This window comes from Fusarium solani (genome assembly GCF_023522795.1).
Source record: "Fusarium solani strain SB1 chromosome Unknown bctg00000010, whole genome shotgun sequence".
NCBI lineage: Eukaryota > Fungi > Ascomycota > Sordariomycetes > Hypocreales > Nectriaceae > Fusarium > Fusarium solani.
In genome coordinates this window covers 1,049,307-1,065,487 of record NW_027072147.1, presented here as the reverse complement: position 1 = coordinate 1,065,487, position 16,181 = coordinate 1,049,307, and the positions used below count along the sequence as shown (strand labels likewise).

General features: G+C 53.0%; 6 protein-coding genes across 6 annotated transcripts; 2 read left to right on the top strand and 4 right to left on the bottom strand.

The window, feature by feature from the left end:
* MRS44_014409 (uncharacterized protein) lies at window positions 1-3,385 on the bottom strand (the record flags this gene model as incomplete). The annotated part of the gene is made up of 3 exons (XM_065618395.1): window positions 1-2,012; window positions 2,059-3,218; window positions 3,273-3,385. 3 exons carry the CDS (start codon window positions 3,383-3,385, stop codon window positions 1-3), a joined length of 3,285 nt encoding a protein of 1,094 aa, XP_065474467.1.
* A 2,090-nt stretch (window positions 3,386-5,475) lies between these two features.
* On the bottom strand, window positions 5,476-6,383 carry MRS44_014408 (uncharacterized protein; the record flags this gene model as incomplete). The annotated part of the gene is made up of 3 exons (XM_065618394.1): window positions 5,476-5,705; window positions 5,768-6,167; window positions 6,228-6,383. The coding sequence occupies 3 exons, from the start codon at window positions 6,381-6,383 to the stop codon at window positions 5,476-5,478; spliced, it is 786 nt and encodes a 261-aa protein (XP_065474466.1).
* Window positions 6,384-7,024: 641 nt separating this feature from the next.
* On the top strand, window positions 7,025-9,629 carry MRS44_014407 (uncharacterized protein; the record flags this gene model as incomplete). The annotated part of the gene is made up of 8 exons (XM_065618393.1): window positions 7,025-7,224; window positions 7,282-7,686; window positions 7,743-8,376; window positions 8,423-8,520; window positions 8,584-8,928; window positions 8,985-9,065; window positions 9,123-9,290; window positions 9,359-9,629. The coding sequence occupies 8 exons, from the start codon at window positions 7,025-7,027 to the stop codon at window positions 9,627-9,629; spliced, it is 2,202 nt and encodes a 733-aa protein (XP_065474465.1).
* Window positions 9,630-9,736: 107 nt separating this feature from the next.
* MRS44_014406 (uncharacterized protein) lies at window positions 9,737-11,577 on the bottom strand (the record flags this gene model as incomplete). The annotated part of the gene is made up of 6 exons (XM_046273010.2): window positions 9,737-9,808; window positions 9,867-10,642; window positions 10,693-10,784; window positions 10,843-11,164; window positions 11,223-11,387; window positions 11,439-11,577. The coding sequence occupies 6 exons, from the start codon at window positions 11,575-11,577 to the stop codon at window positions 9,737-9,739; spliced, it is 1,566 nt and encodes a 521-aa protein (XP_046127464.2).
* Window positions 11,578-11,953: 376 nt separating this feature from the next.
* MRS44_014405 (uncharacterized protein) lies at window positions 11,954-13,673 on the top strand (the record flags this gene model as incomplete). Its single annotated transcript, XM_046271456.2, has 3 exons — window positions 11,954-13,151; window positions 13,209-13,395; window positions 13,448-13,673. The coding sequence occupies 3 exons, from the start codon at window positions 11,954-11,956 to the stop codon at window positions 13,671-13,673; spliced, it is 1,611 nt and encodes a 536-aa protein (XP_046127465.2).
* Window positions 13,674-14,089: 416 nt separating this feature from the next.
* Window positions 14,090-15,895, bottom strand: MRS44_014404 (uncharacterized protein; the record flags this gene model as incomplete). Its single annotated transcript, XM_046273011.2, has 6 exons — window positions 14,090-14,229; window positions 14,282-14,491; window positions 14,556-14,690; window positions 14,737-14,943; window positions 14,993-15,200; window positions 15,263-15,895. 6 exons carry the CDS (start codon window positions 15,893-15,895, stop codon window positions 14,090-14,092), a joined length of 1,533 nt encoding a protein of 510 aa, XP_046127466.2.
* Window positions 15,896-16,181: the final 286 nt, after the last annotated feature.

The window sequence follows — 16,181 nt, the reverse complement described above, 5'->3', positions numbered from 1 at the left end:
TCACTTTGAAGGTATACTTGCCTCTCCGCCGTACTCGACTCCAGCATATGTGAAGCTTCCAGCCTTGCAAGCTTGCACACAGTTGGCAACTGTGGGCGAATCTACACCCTTGCCAGTTCTGAGTGCTCGACCAGTAGTAGCCTCAGTATAGCAGCCGATACTGTTGTATCCGTAGACTCCAGGGTTCACATACGGACCCTTGGGACCATCGCCACCGCCAATAGTCCCAAAGCTTCCATCCCATGACAAGGTGTCCGCAAACAGACTGATGTAAGCACCAGCTCCGTCAATACCGTTGCCGCCGCAAATCTGGTTCAAGTCCCCAGCACAGTCAAAGTTGCAGTTCTTGTCGTCGACCTTGAGGTTGGGAATCTTGTTCCCGCTCCAGCACTCCCGACGGTACTGTGTTCCGCAGAATGTCGAGCCCTTCTGCCCACAGGCGTTGATGCACATCTTGTTGGTGTTTGTCCATCGCCGTACAAAAGGTTGGACAGCTGCCGACCGGGGTTGTTCTCTTTGAAGCAGCCCACGTAACGGTACTGGCCTAGGCCGTTGGGAAGAAGAGGCGCGGCTTGTTCTGTCACGGCGTTGCAGAAGAATTGGACAAAACTGCTTGTCCCAGGTAGGATCGTTGGTGTTCATGGTCCACTGCGCCGTTCCGTTGTAGGGCTCCAAGTTCCACTGACTCTTGGGAACAGTGCAGGTGAGCACTGCTGTCTGACTCTGGCCTGGTGCGAGCAGAGTTCCCTCGGCCAGATCGATCTGGTTGGCAGCCCGGATGAGACCGGCAACTCCAAAGGGAGGCTTGGATACGGTGAGAGAGAGTTTGACACCGCCTGGTGCAACGTTGTTGGTGACCCTGAACCGCAAAGACCTTGAAGTGTTCTCTGTGACGTTGCCAAAAGTAAAGGGTTTGCCAGATTCGTATGTCACCCATCCAGAACCATCTGGGGTCTGAAACTCAAGCAGAGCCGATGCTGGATCACCTGCTGAGGCTGCCATGTAGACAGTCCCGTTGCCTCCAGTTGTAACAAACTTGACCCATCCTTGGAAATTACCAGCAGAAGACGTATCAGGTCTGATGGAAACGGCAGTCGAGATGCCTCCGTCGATCGTAGCGGGGATGTCTGTCAATGAGAATTTGCCAACCTTGAGACTTCCAGTACCAGTCCAGGTGTCAAAAGGTCCATCGGCAGATGTGTTTGAGAACAACACGGCCGACACTTGGAGCTGATTGGTTCCATCGTTGGATAGAAGAACTGTCTCTCGGTCGGGATCCGTCCCTGTAACTAGTCCAGCAAACGTGACAGACTTTGGATTCACCGACAGCAAAGCATTGGTGCTCTTGCCAACTCCAGTCAGCCGAACTCTGGTCGTCTTGCTGTACGAGCCATCCGTGACACCGGTGGTTTGAATGTTGACCGTTCCACCAAGTCGGCCAATGCTCTTGGGGAAGAACTGGGCCTTGAAAGAAAATGACTTCCCCTTGGTAAGAGTCAATGGCAGAGCAGGAACCGTCGAGATGTTATAATTGGTGGCATCGGCAAGATCGATGCCAGTGACGGTCATGTCGAACAAAGCAGTGCAGTTCACCGTCTGCGGATTCGTAACGTCCTGAAAGTCGGCAGTTCCAAAGTCAACAGGCGAGGTACAGTTGAGAGGGACCTTGTTCGTAGCACCAAGGCCATAAAAGTAACCGACCGTCGTTCCGATGTAAGCCATTCCATCGCCAAATACTGGCCTGCTGAACTTGGTGATGCCAACAATGGTAAAGTTCCTGATTACATTCAGGTAACCGTTTTTGGGAATAGCGTCGTAGATCTTGAAGTTGGTGTTTTGAACGTCAGACACCCAGAGTAGACCTGTGCCTGGCTGCCCGTTCAAAGATGTAGTTGTCCCGTGGCTCACACCCAAGATGTACGCATTGTTTGTCGGACTATCAGCAACCTTGGTGAAGTAAGGAACGCCGTTGGTGCATGAGAACTTGAAGACATGCGTGGGATATTGAATGACTGCAAAAGTTAGTACCATAGACTCCCAAATATCCCGTGAACATACCGTTGATGTAGATATAGCCGCCCTCAAGGGGATAAACACCAGCGCCAGCGTAGACAGAGTTCTCGTTTTGAAACGTCTGAATCACCCTATCCTTGCTATTCGGTCCATTTCGATATCCGCCAAGATTGTCGAGGTTGAGCCAATATGTCTTGCCTGACTTTCCCGTCACGACGCCCATTCGTTTGACATCGCCGCAGGAGAATTGACTTGGCAGAAGTTCCAGAGGGCTTGTTCCCAAATCCTTGTCTGCACCATCCAGCTCCTGCTTCTCGAATGGCATAAAAAAGTCGATCACGCTGAGTGAACCATCGTCGTTGATCGACATATGAACTGCTGCTTGTTCCATGGCTGTGGGCGGCGTGAAGCCATTGACAGGGATCGTCGAGAGTTGGGAAGCGTAGCCGTTTCCACTGGCAAAGAACATGGATCCAGCATTGTCAGATGCAAGACCACCTCCAGACATCCAGACACCCGCGCCTTGAATGGTGTTGGGGACACCCTTGCCTTCCGCAGCCCACTTCTCAACAATCTTTCCAGTAGTCTTGTCCCAGCCAATGATCCAGCCTGTGAAGTTGTACTGGACGCAGTGGGAGGCGAAACCGGCATAGACGTACTGTCCCGTGTGAAGCAATCCAGGGCGCTGGTGGTGGATTCCACCCGTAAACATTCGCTCGGGGTTGTTGTTAGCAATCAACCCTTCGAGATTGATCGGGAAGTTCGGCCTCTCTGTGAGATCGTTGACGTTGATAGCATGAACGTAGTATCGACCTGCCGGCCTCCCCTGTGGGACCTGTCCAGCCGTCTGATCAAAGTACGTCTTGGCAGTGAGATACCAAGTATCAGTCGAAGGATCGATGACGCCCGTCGCAGTTACACCAACTGTCGGGTTCACGTCCACACAGCCGTCGAGATCAGCCGTCAGGAAAGGAATGTGGAGTTTTCGCGAGGCCAGAATCTCGCCTGTCTTGGCGTCCAGCTTGTAGATGTTATTCTGTGTCGTCGCGAGAAAGACGTACTGCGTGGTGCCGCCAGAAGGAGTGTAGACGAGAGGTTGTGAGAATATTTGCTCGGCTGCTCCGACGTATCGACCGGGGAGGGAAGTCTTGAAGACAATATCGAATTGAGGACTACCAACAACAGCAGGGTCCATGTTGTGGTTCCTGTCACCCTCCTGATTAGCATCACCAACTCACTCATCCTCAAGCATCACTCACGTCTGGTAACCTGTTCTGGAATTGTCACCACCCCAGGTTATCGTGTCTGTAGAACCAAGACCACCAACTCGGCCAGCTAGGGCCGAGAGGAGCAGTGCAACCAGGACCTTCATGATGGCTATGCAGCTGATACCTCGAACCTTCAAGAGTCGGAATTGCGTTTTGGCGAGAAGCTTCAACTTCTTCCCCTCGGGAGGCGTTTCGCGGTGCAAAGGTTCTTCATATATACCCTCAAAACGGTCGGTGGGGATCGGCGCCAGGGGCAACTCAGGAGTTCAAAGGTCCAGATCCTTCTTCTTCGTCACCGCAAGTTCGCCAAGGAGACCCCATCGCCCTCGGTTCAAACAGGGTGACCTGACATCTCAGTTCCGGCAGGTCATTCATGCTCCATTCAACACGCGTTTGGCCGTTAACCTTTTGGTCGGGCTCACCAAGCAGGGCCGCGAACTGGCGCCACGAGGCGGCAGCATTCCCGTGTCGTTCGACGGGCCCTTGCAGCTTGCATAATCTGGGTTATAGTGCCGGAGCATACGGAGCCAAGATTGGCGCCACGAGGGGCAGTCGATTGTTTGCGATATGGTTTCTATGCCACATGCGGGTAAGACATGGGGCGTGGTGGCGATGCCCATGAGACAATGATTCGTGCCTGTCAGCTGTATCGGGCATGGCGCTCTTCCCAATCCGATTGAGTTGGGGACCCTGAGCTGGCGACTCCTGTATTTGCATTCCATTGGAATCCTGGCGTCAACCACTTCTTTGTTTTTCTCCTGATGGCTGGCTAGCTGAGTCTGCCCCTGTTGCCACTCTCCTTTGTCTGCAAGGGGGAGGCTGTCTCACGCGGCCCGGCGGACGCAAGGGGGCTATTGAAGGTTCCTCGCGTGGGAGTGAACCGTCCCCCCGGCTGTTTGATCTCGAGAAGGTGGATATCGGCTCTTATATGTAAAGCTGCTATGGAATGGACAGCTCAAGGTTCAATGGCGGCCGAGGCGGCGCAAAGGATGCTGGGTGTGGCAAAGCTACTTGATGCCGATCCTCCGATTGAAGTTCAGATTGAATCAAATCTTGATCAAGAAGCCGTGCCTGACATGAAGTCATAAACCCTGTGCCTGGATCCCGACGCCTCGGTTAGGTGCTATCTGAGATCCCGGAGATAGCCGGGGTCTAATGAGACATTCCACTTGCCCAACCCTCATTCGGACTTCGACGTTGATGAGTTTTTTTTCTCCATCGCCTACCGCATGTCCGGGTACACTTCTGCACCTGAGACATGCCCAGAACCGGCTGTCTCAGTCCTGGCTTTGCCCAGCAAGGGACTCACATCAAACAAGCCCAAAGAAACGAGGGACTCCCCAAAAAATCGAATTGTGACACAAACTCGCTGGGTGTGCTCTAAAAAGCTTTCAGCATTTGGTCTACAAAAGGCCTTCTCCTTGTGTCTCTAGCGGGTTGCTCCAGCGGGTTGGAAAGATTATTGGCTAGGTACCGAGATCAATATGAATAACAATAAACCAGCTGTGATTATGCTTATATTTATATTACACGTGTGTAACATTTGTAGTCCTTTCGATCTATGTCTTCACGTACTCATCACTTACCGTTGTTTCATTTTACACTGGTTTTCTACCCCCTTGTACACTTTCGAGCATTACGTTACCTTTTCACTATTGACCCTGTGGCCCGTTGCTTCACGGGCCATTAAGTAGCAGAAACTTGTAGATTCTTCTTTGCTATTGAGACAAAGCGTGATGCCAAGCAGTCGTTATTTAGCAACTATGGATTCTCTAGCTGGGGGTCATACAGCCACCCCTTGGCAGCTATGCCTAAAGTCCATCCCATCTACCAGAACTGTTGAATGCTCTGCATTTCCCTGGACCTGAACTTTCATAGAACAAGGTTTATTACTCAGGACAAGTAGATATGCGGGCTGTGAAAGAAGGATAACCGGTAGCTCACTCAGACACGGGTAGGTCAAGGCGGTTGGCTGGGCTGATTGCTAATAGTCAACATTATCTAGTAAATCTTTATGTCTTTGGCATCAGTTAATATCTCTTTGTGTTCCACTATGCTTCCATCCTTATGGTCATTTTTTACCCCGTTCGTGGCTGATTCCTGCGTCAGTTCCTTCACTCGTCGTATCTCGTTGGACATGGATGTTGTTAGGGCGACAATATCGGCACCGCAATTGACAAAGTGAAAGCCTTGCTTATACTTTTGAGCGGCTAAGTTGAGGGTTAGTAAGATATCCGATTTTGATAAGTGTATGCGACCTGCCTGTCCCTGCTTCGAGAGCGAAATGTCCCGCGTACTTTCCGGCTGCCAATGCTGCATCAAGAATCTTTTGGGAGGCTTGCTGGACCTCGGGGATTGAAGCGTGGTCAAAAGCCACGTACCCTAAAGAGGATGCAAGGTCATTCGGTCCAATGAAGAGCATGTCTGGGCGGAGAGAGGTTAGTCAATAGATAGTAAAATGGGCAAGCAATCGATTGGAAGCATACCGATTCCGTCCACTTTGGCAATCTCTTCGACATTTTCGACACCCCTGCGAGACTCAATCTGCACAAAAACCATGACCTTGTCGTTTGCATTGAGAAGATAGTCTCGCCCGGTGAGGTTGAATGCTGCTGGGGCAAACATGGCACCGGTGCCCCGTGTCCCCTCGGGATGGGCTTTAGATGGGTACTTGGCCGCTCGAACCAGCTGCTCGGCCTGCTCCTTGGTCTCGCACATTGGCACCATGATAGCGTGGGCTCCGGCATCGAGGGCACGTTTGACCATCCAAGGCGCGTCGGCGGGGATTCTAACAACTGGAGACACTCCACTTGATGAGATGGCACCGATCTGGAGGTACATGTTGTGATCATCAATATTGCCATGTTCACAGTCAATGAGCACCCACTATGGAAGCAACATCAGTCTCAACGCCAGGGAGAAAAGGGCTGCTGGGAGGTCACCGACGTCTTGCCCTAGAGGTGCAATAGTTCTTGCAAGTGTATAACCTGGCAAGGCGAGCCACTGCCCAAGACTGGGGCCGTGGCCATCTCTGGCTCGCTCAAGGGACTGTTGGAGACGGGTCTTGCCGTCGATTATGGGGGATGCAATTTGATTCGACATGATCGCAGGCTGTCTACTGTTGATATGTATTGGACAGGTTGGCTTGGCCTTAAAAACAACTGCCTACCTACTTATCCTACCCGTCTGCTCCGGGGGTACACGTGACTGCATGGCCGACCGGCCGGAGCTCGGGCCGTGGCCTTCGCCCCGTGATGGATCCATCAACGATAACATCCATGTTCCTTTCAACTCCGAGTGATGGGTCGCTAGCCGCTCCCCTCTTGTTTTATCAGGGAATAACTAGCGAAAGGGATTGATGGTCAAACGAGGATAGGATAGGCGACCGTCCCCGCACTCGGCCCACAGATATAACCCCGAGCTCCAGCGTTATCAAATTGAGGATAACGAACACCGAGCCCGCGCCTGGGGCCCATTGTTCTGAGTCGAGATGGGCGGACGGCACCAGCAAGCGGCTATGTACCAATGGGTTAGACGGGCAAGGGACGTCTAGTGGAACCCGACCGCGCGACAATGGCATCCTCACCCGCCACTCACTCGGCGATCCATCTTGGACATCCAATTCATTGCCATTCGCGTTTTCCTGCTGCTGTTGCATTGCGCACCCTCGACCCATCGGCTTGACTGACGGATGCCATGAGTAAAGAGCCTGGTGACGGTGTTGCGCCTCGTGTCTGGCAAGCATGCCTCACTTGTCGGCGCAAAAAGGTGAGGAGCCGAGCAACCATTTATCGAGTCTTGTCTTACGGGCAATCCGACTGATACGAATAATTCATCTTTTCCAGATAAAATGCGACGGGAATAACCCTTGTCATAACTGCGGCTCCCGTCATCTCACGTGTGAGTACCCTGGAAGCAACGACAATGCTTCTAGCAGTCGCAGGTAAGCATTGTCCCCCCACTGGCTCACCGTGCAGTGCCGTTCATCTAACCGCCGTAGCTATGCTACCTTGTTTGAGGCTCGCTTCCAGCAGCTCGATACCCTGTGTCAGAGGCTGGAAGCTGTCACGGCTCAACTCACCCGCGCCATTGAGAAGCTGCCCAGTGAGGTCCAACCTTCACCCCATGGAGAATCTGCCGCCACGGAGCTGGAGCAGGTCTCTCAACATCTGCAGTCGCTCCTCGATCCGCTCGACTCGGGAGCAGCATCGGGCGCGTCTCATACTGAGTTTGCGCCATCTGAACCGGAACGTGACCCCGATTACCACAATGCATCCCATCATCCGAGTCCCGACCCGGAGATCGAGGTTGACCTGTCTGATGAGTCTGTCGACCTGGCTCTCCAGCATGACCCGGCCCTTGAGAGCTTTGGGTCGCTAGTTCCTGACTCGTACGGGAAGCTAAGGTATGTCTTCAGCCCCCAAACTGTGCCATTTCATAGCTGCTGACCTGTGTGCCTAGGTTCATTGGTGGTGCCAGCAACGAGCTCCTCGTCAAGTCTATCCAGAGCCTGGCTACTGATAACCCTCAAAAAGACCCAGGCCCCGGGGCCTTTGTCGCGAGCATGCGACATGGACCAGATCAGAGGGATGGTAACCCTTCAGTCGAGGTTCCTCTGTTCATCCAAGGCCTCAAATGGCGCGAGTTGCCCTACCTACCAAAGCCCGATGATCTAAACCTGCCCCCACGATACATTGCCGACATGCTCATTGGGCTCTACTTTGACCAACTACACTATACATTCCCAGTCTTGTTTAAACCTCACTTCATGGATCGATACACCCGCTTATACGTTACCCAAAAGCAGACACCCCGGGACCGAGAATTTCTCTCCGTCTTCTTCGCAGTCTGTGCATGTGCTTCAGGCCTCATCGCTTCCGGTGGAAACCAGTCGGCCTTCCCCGGCTTAGAGTTTTACGAGAAGGCTTTGCTGCTGCATTTCTCAACGACCGGCCAAGCAAGCGTAGAACGGACGCAGTGCCTGGCACTCGTATCTATGTGCTGCTCTGGGTGGAATACTCTGTCTTCGAGTTGGCACTTTGCTGGGCAAACCGTCAGAGCTGCCCAGGATCTCGGAATGCATCTCAGCAATCTCGTAAGTCTCCTCCACGTAGCAAAGCCGTCTCGCTGATGTAAAACAGACGGCGCCATCTCAAGACTCGACGAGGGATCCAGGGGCATCTCTCCTGGAAGCCGAGGTGTCTCGGCGAATATGGTGGAGCATATACTGCCTTGACAGGTAAGCCATCTCGTTATATACTTGTTGATAACTGTACCGGGCACCTGTTGATGACTCTGGCAGAGTTACGTCTGTCTGCCTTGGGAGACCAATGGCTGCCAACGATGGCGATTGCTGCTGCGCCTTACCTCGATCTATCTCAGACGAGGAACTTGAGGCCGCATGCGCCAGTCCAGAGGGTCTCGATGAGCAGCCCGTGTCGTCGAAATCGCCGTTGTCGGGCTTCCTGGCATTTACCCAGCTGTGTCAGATATCCAGTAGGATCCAGAATCTTCAGGCGCCGGCCAGAGTGGCAAGCCTCAGCTCGCCACAAGGTGGAAGACGGGTGGTGAAGTTGGCTAAGGACATTGAGAAATCTCTGGACGAATGGCTCGATGGCTCGCCAGATGAGATTCGTTTCTCTGCCAAGTATATACCCTGCTGAATGTAGCCATCAGTAGAGGATTCGCTGACCATTGTTACAGCACTCTAAATAGGGGACCAACCTTGACCATGTCTATTCTTGTCTTTGTCATCCATGCGGGGTCTCTCCTAAATCTATACAGGTAAGGTGCCCTGTATCGCTCGCAGATATGTCCCCGGCATGCTGAACAACGGCCTAGAACTTTCTCCAACGATAAGCTGACCTTTAGTCAACTCGACCCCGTGAAGAATTGTATTAGTGCCGCTCGTAGCTGTATCAACGCGGCCGAGCTGGTACGGGATTTTGTTCCGCCGTCACACTACTTGGCATTGTCCGTACACTGCCTAACGATATCTGGTTTGGCCCTGTAAGACATCATGCCACCATCTTTCAAGTAAAGTCTCAGAAATTCGGAACTGACTATGACGATTGTAGGCTATGGATGCAAGATCCATCACCCGAAAAAGCTGATCCAGACGTGGAGAAGTGTGTTCGATTTCTACATGACTTGGAAGGGGCATGCTCAGGAGCATCCAAGGGGAGGGCAATCATTGAGCAAACGCTGGGGAATATGACAAGAAACCGGCAAGGTTCTTCACTCGATCTAGATCTTCAGTTCTCAGCAATGCTTCACAGCCAGATGCCCGACTTGTTCAGCCTGGAGTCATCTGTGACGGGGTGCGCAAACTTCTGGGGCACATTGTGATGGATGGACTTTTGGGATTGAATCTGACACCGACGCTGAGCCTGAAGCTAGATGGTTCAGTCTCTGGTACATTGAGCGGAAGATAGGCAGGCTATTTAGGTAGTACCTTATGTTGTCTCCTCCCAGAACTGGCCCACGACTTTTCTGAGACGCTTTACGCCCTCGTGAATCTGCTCTTTCTAAATCACATCAGTATTAGCATCGTCCTCTTACAGGTCGCTGGGGTTTTCTACGTACCGTTGGAGTTGCAAAGGAAAATCGGAAGTAGGCGGACCGCGGATCTGCTTCTCGAGCCTTGGTCGAGACCTTGTCGGCGCCCTGCCAGGCATGGTAGTATGATCCCGGAGTCAGCAGCACGAGTCCCGCGGCCAAGGCTTCCCAAAGCTCCTGGGCAAAGGCCTGCTCCGGGTCCTCGAGCGACTGACTCTCGAGCTCGGCGAAGCGGGGGACCCCGTAGAAGTAGAACTTGGACCAGACGAACATGCCGGCCCCGGGGTCTACGTAGCTGAAGACCGGCCGCAGCTCGCCGTTTTTGCCCTGAAGACAGGCCACATAGCCCTGGGCGGTAGGTACCGGCGACTCGGTGGCCGGGACGACGGTGAACTGGTCGTAAAACGCCGAGAGGAGCCAGTTCCGCCTTGTCTCGTACTGATACTGCAGGTTCTGCAGCCACGATAGATACCCGTCAATTCCCCAGTGCTTGAAAAGAGCGATCGTAAAGGCCTGACTGAGGCCTGCGGGGTCCTGAGTCTCGACCTCCGTCACGCGGAGGAGTCGCTCTGTGAAGACGGAGTTGGCGACAAAGTAGCCTAGTCGCAGGCCAGGGAACAGCGTCTTAGAGAAAGACTCGAGGCGGACGACGCGGCCCTGGGTGTCCATAGAGAGGAAGGACGGGGTTAGTGACTTGAGGAAGTCTTGTGTGGGTACTGGCTGGAATGGCTTGTCTTCTTTTTGAGGCGAGTATCCCGGGAACTGTAGAAAGTAGTACGGATCATCTTCGACGATGATCAAATCTAGATGGTGTTAGCAGACGAACTACGAGAGAGATGAGCCGTGTACATACCAAACTCAACAGAAACGGCGTAGATTTCCTTGCGCCTCTGTGTTGAAATCGTGATGCCAGTTGGATTTGAGCCAACCGAGACGAGGTACAGTCTGCAAAGGCACATGGTCAGTTTATATAACCCGTCACCTGGATCGAAAAAGTGCGTACAGCTTGGGTCGCCCCCGCCCTCTGGCCTTTTCGTCCCAGTTCTCGAGAAGATCCCGCAGACTAGTTGCCAGGATCCCTTCTGCGTCGGCAGCCACGGGAGCCGCCTTGATCCCAAGGGGGATCCAGAGCGCCTGTGCCGAAGGGTATGTGTACTCCTCGACAATGACATAGTCGTTGTCCTCGCAGAGCAGACCAACCACCTTTGCCCATGCGTTTGTGTTTCCCGGGTGCAAGAGACACTCATACTCGCACGGCGGAGCGTGCACTCTCTCAGTGAGCTCTGTGGCAAGTTGAATCATCTGTCGGTTACCAGCACCGGATCCTAGGATTAGAATGTTAGTTAATGATGGCTACTCAAGACCAGGGCGAGCTTCTCATACCGTACTGTAGAAACTGCGTGAGGTCCAGATCCCCTGGTGATGACCCGCGGCCAAGGTTGAGGCTCACGAGCCCATCCTCAGTCGTCTTTTGAGACGAGGCGGCGGGAGGAGCGAGGCACTCAAACTTGGCTTGCTCAAGAGGGAACAGGGAGGGGTGAGGAAGACCTTGGGCGCATGGTTAGCGAATAATCTTGGTGGCTATCCTGTAAAAGGTACCTCCAGCTAAGCTGATCATGCCATCATAGCCCATAAACTTAATAATGTCCTTGAGTGGCGATGGATGGCGAGACTTGCTCTTGACGTTGATGTGGTGGGAGAGATCCACTGGCGTCAGTTTGTCCTTGATGCTGCCCATGGTTGCTTCTCTGTACTGTTGCGAGCAATTTGTTCATGCGTAGGGGCTGGTGTTAGTCAAGATCTGAGATGCGACCTGTTGAGCATCGCTCCCCCTTCTATGGTGTCTGACAAGGGTCTACTTAGCTATTCAGAAGACTCGCCAGGTTGCGTAGCCCGGAGTGAGAACAAGGTCCGCCCCGCTGGTATCTACCCGAATCCTCGGCCGGAGATCCGTGCGGGGGCCGGCCCGCCGCCGATAAGGAACGGATCTCGGCAGCCGACAAACGGATTGACGACGACCAGTGTAGATGATTCAATCATCAATTCCTCGGAATATTCCTTGGCTGCGTTTCCCATCGTTGTCCGGCAATTTGTACTCAAATCACACTATCAAGATGGGAAACACAATCTCGTACAACGAAAAGCCCTTTGATCTGGATCTGGGCGGCAAGGGAGTCATCCGTGGTCTCCAACTTGACGAGAAGTCGCGCCGATATGCCGGTATACCCTATGCTCTTCCTCCGACCGGGGAGCATCGCTGGCGCAAGCCGAGACCGCTCCCGTCAGGTTACACCTACGGAAGTGACGCAGGCGGCCCATTTGATGCCACCAAGTTTAGAGCCGTATGCCCCCAGAAGGCATTCCACGTCGGGAAGGCCGAGGGAGGCGATGGAGCGTACAGCGAGGACTGCCTTTTTGTCAACATATGGACTCCTGTGGGAGACGAAAGGCAGAGCAAGTGGCCCGTCATGCTTTGGTTGCACGGTGGATGGTTCCAGATGGGTGACCCTTCACAAGAACCTGGCATGGATCCTACAGAGCTCATTTCCACCGGTGGTCTGAACGCCATTGTCGTGGCCATAGGCTACCGTCTTAACATATTTGGCTTCCTCGCAGGTCAGGATCTAGTCAAGGAGAGCGGGGGCGTCTCTGGAGGAAATTTTGGGCTCTGGGACCAGCGATTGGCGGCAGAATGGGTCAAGGAAAACATCTCTCTGTTTGGAGGCGATCCGGAAAACATCACACTCGCAGGTCGCAGCGCCGGGGCCTACAGCGTCGAGGCTCAAATGCTACACGAATTCCGCCGGCCGAGTCAAGGGGCTCCCTTATTCCGACGCATCTTTATGGATTCGAATGCGATACCCGCGCAGCCTAAGTCCCTGAAGGATACACAGGCTCAGTTTGATGAGTTGTGCAGGCACTTTAGGATTCAAGAATCGTGGCCTGCCGATAAGAAGCTTGCATCCCTGAGGAAACTCGGCGTCCAGGAACTGATCGAAGCCATCCCCAAGTTGACGCACCACACCTTCCGTCCAGTCACTGATGACTTCTTTATTCACTCTGGAATGATGGAATATCTCCAGAGCAAAGAATTTGCCGACGAGTTCAAGGCCAGGGGATACAAGATTCTTATCGGCGAAGTTGCCAACGAGGAGACTCTATACTCTACATATAATAGCCCAGAAGAACCAACTCTGGAGTCTCTCAAGATCCAGGTGATGAACTACTATGCGCCGGAAGTCACAGACAGAGCAATTGACTGCTATCCACTGCCGACATCCAACGACTTGGCTCTTTGGAAGAAGCTCTTTGGTAAGACACTCCCTTCAACAAAAAGCGTCATCGGTAGGCTGATCCACCCATTTCTAGGTAACATCGTGTCTGATGGTCAGGTTAGAGCGCCGTCAAGAGCACTGGTGAAGCACCTGGAAGAAAATGGTGTGAGCCTCCGCGCCGTATGGCGCTATCAGATCGCCTACCGATTATCGTTTATCGATGAGACAGTAGCGCCGCTGTCATTTGGAGTTGCACACGCAATGGATAAGCCCTTTTGGAAGTACGTCGAGTCGCCTCAATTTTTTCGCGGGCATGGTTTAACGGTAAAGCAGCTTTTCGATATCATACGGTCCAACACCTAAGGAAAGGCAACTCATGACTGACTGGATTCGGATCCTGGTTGCTTTTGTCAACAACGACGAGACTTACGAGTTCGGGGCCAAGGCGGTTCAAGAGATAAAGGTTATCACGCCGGAAGGTACTATCGAGGTTCAGAAGGATCAGCGTTGGGATGAGCTTGTCAGAATCGGCAATATCTTTAGCGGTGGCAAGGCGTAGGCGAAAATTAATTATGATCAGCTTCACTGATAAAATTGAATGTTGAATAATGAGCGCGACTCTCAAAATGAATAAGTTATAGTAACTGAGAGAGGTTGAAAGAAGATGTTTAGCCCCAGCGTGGTGTCATCCCTGAAGAGCTGACATCGTGGGAAGCGCTGTGATGAACCAGTATACCGACACAACGATGACATACATGGCAAGGATAAGGGTAAATCTTTGAACCAGCTAGATCCGGGACATTAAAGGTGCCGAATAGGAGATTACATTGCTCATCAGCCATGGCAATTTCGGTAGTAATATTTGATGTGTTTCGGAGCTTTCCCCCTTCCTCAGCCTCCCCTAGAGACACGGGACAATTTATGCACAAAATTTTACCACTAGCAGCCTGTCTCTATCACAATCCTCAACATCGATCAATACTTGTACTTGAAGTGAATGTTCTCCCGATCAGTCATGTCAGCCTCCGCATTCTCCTTTCCGAGGCGCAGGCTCTCCTCCTCAGAAATGCCCTGGTCCCGAATCAACTTGGCTCGTCGACGGTTCTCCCACATGTCTGAGGAACAGAGTTAGTCTAGGCTAGACAGGAAGCGTCTCGGGGTACTCACAGTAGGCTCGCCACGTTCCCATGCTGCAGAACTCGACACAGTAGAGGACGGCGCAAGCGGTAAGGCCTCGAATGTATCTGGGCGCATCCGAGGCAACAAACATCTGGGCTCCGACGGCGTTACCGACACAGTAAGCGATGAAGAGAATAGTGGCCGTGACTGTTTTCTTGGTTCGGCCTGCGACGTTGGATGGTAGGAAGGTCCAGATCACTGGTGATGAAGCGGTGAGCAAGATGTGATATCATCAATGCTAGCAGGATGGAATAAGACTCACTGAGTCCAGGGAGTGATCCAAAGACTTGCAGGATATACATGCCCCATCTCGTCCACTTCATGCCATCCTTAGGCAAGAATGCAAGAGCCATCATTCCCGAGAAGGCCGGCACGAGGGAAAACATCATCATGACGACTGGTCTTTGTTAGCTAGGAGTCAATAGAAGGCGTCGGTAACCTACATCGAAGGTTTGGCTTCTTGAGAGTAACATAGCCGACCACTAGGAACCAGCAGATGCTCACACAGTAGTAGGGTGTGGACCCTTTGAGCAGAGTCTCCAGAGGCGTGAAGCCAAACGACTTCCAGATGAGCTTGGAGAAGGTCGTGTTGGCACCATTGGGGAGAGCGTTGATGATGGTGACGAAGAAGAAGAAGTAGGTCTGGGGGTCTAGACACGATGTGAGTAGTGTTTATTCGGTTTGGTCTGGATAGCTTACCCTTGAACGTGGCCCAGACCTGCTCCCACCTGAACTCGGATCGCTTCTCGCGATCAGATCCCGTCTGGTTGGCGACGACGCGGGCGATTGCGGCGCGCTTCTCATCCTCGCTCAGCCAGCGGACCTCACGAGGAGTTCCGAGCACAAACCAGACGAGGATGCCGCAGGTAATCGTCAAAGCTCCGAGCAAGAATGAGATGCCCTTCCACTGTTTCAGGGTCAAGTGGGTTAGCTATACGCTCGATTTACAGGGGGGCAGGGGTTGCTTACAGCAGCCAGACCGCCAGGGTGCTTCTCGGCATGGAGACCAATACCGTACATGCTAAGACCAGCCAGGATGTTCATGCCGGCATTCGAGGTTCCCCAGATCAGAGAGCGCAGAGTGTGCTCCTGGGAGGTATACCACGCGCCGGTGATGAGCATAAAGGTGGGAGAGATGGTGCACTCAAGGGCGCCCTGAAAAGTCCGAAGAATCATGAGATGGGCAAAGTTCTTTGCAAAAGCGATGCACAGTACAATGACACCCCAGAGAACCATGACGATGGACAGAAACTTGCCCGTATGGCACTTTTGCATGAGCCAGTTGCCGGGACCCTCGCAGACCATGTACGAGAGGTAGAAGATGGTGCTCAGCCAGTTGAACTGCTCGCCCACGAGGCCCGTGTCCTCGCGGATGCCAAAGACGGCCTGCACACTGAGGGACGTCTTGTCCGTCTGCTGCGTGCCGTAGCAGATCCACATGAGGGGCAGAAGCCAGAGGTCGATCTTCCAGAGGAGCTTGCGGTAGTAGGCGTCCGAGTACTCGACCGCTATGTCGTCGACGATGCCCTCTTGGACGTCTGCGTCGGAGGGCTTGCGCTTCATCTCGATGTCGTCGAGGGCTTTGGGGATGTCGCTTGTCATTGTTGCTACTCAGGGTTGTGTGCGAGGCTGCCGTGAAGATGGAGATGATGGATCAAACAGCCCGAACGGCCGATATATGAGTCAATCACCATCACCACAGCATCAAGGCGATATCACCATGTCCCCGCCGATGCTCGCTTGCTAACTAGCCTGCGATTCATATCGTCGGCCGGATCTCCTCCGGGCTCCTCCCTACGCAACTGATAGTGTACCCGGGATATTCCCACAGATAAGCTTGTCTGGAGCTAGAAAAAGCTCCGTTATCTGGGTCGCCTACTCCTTCGTA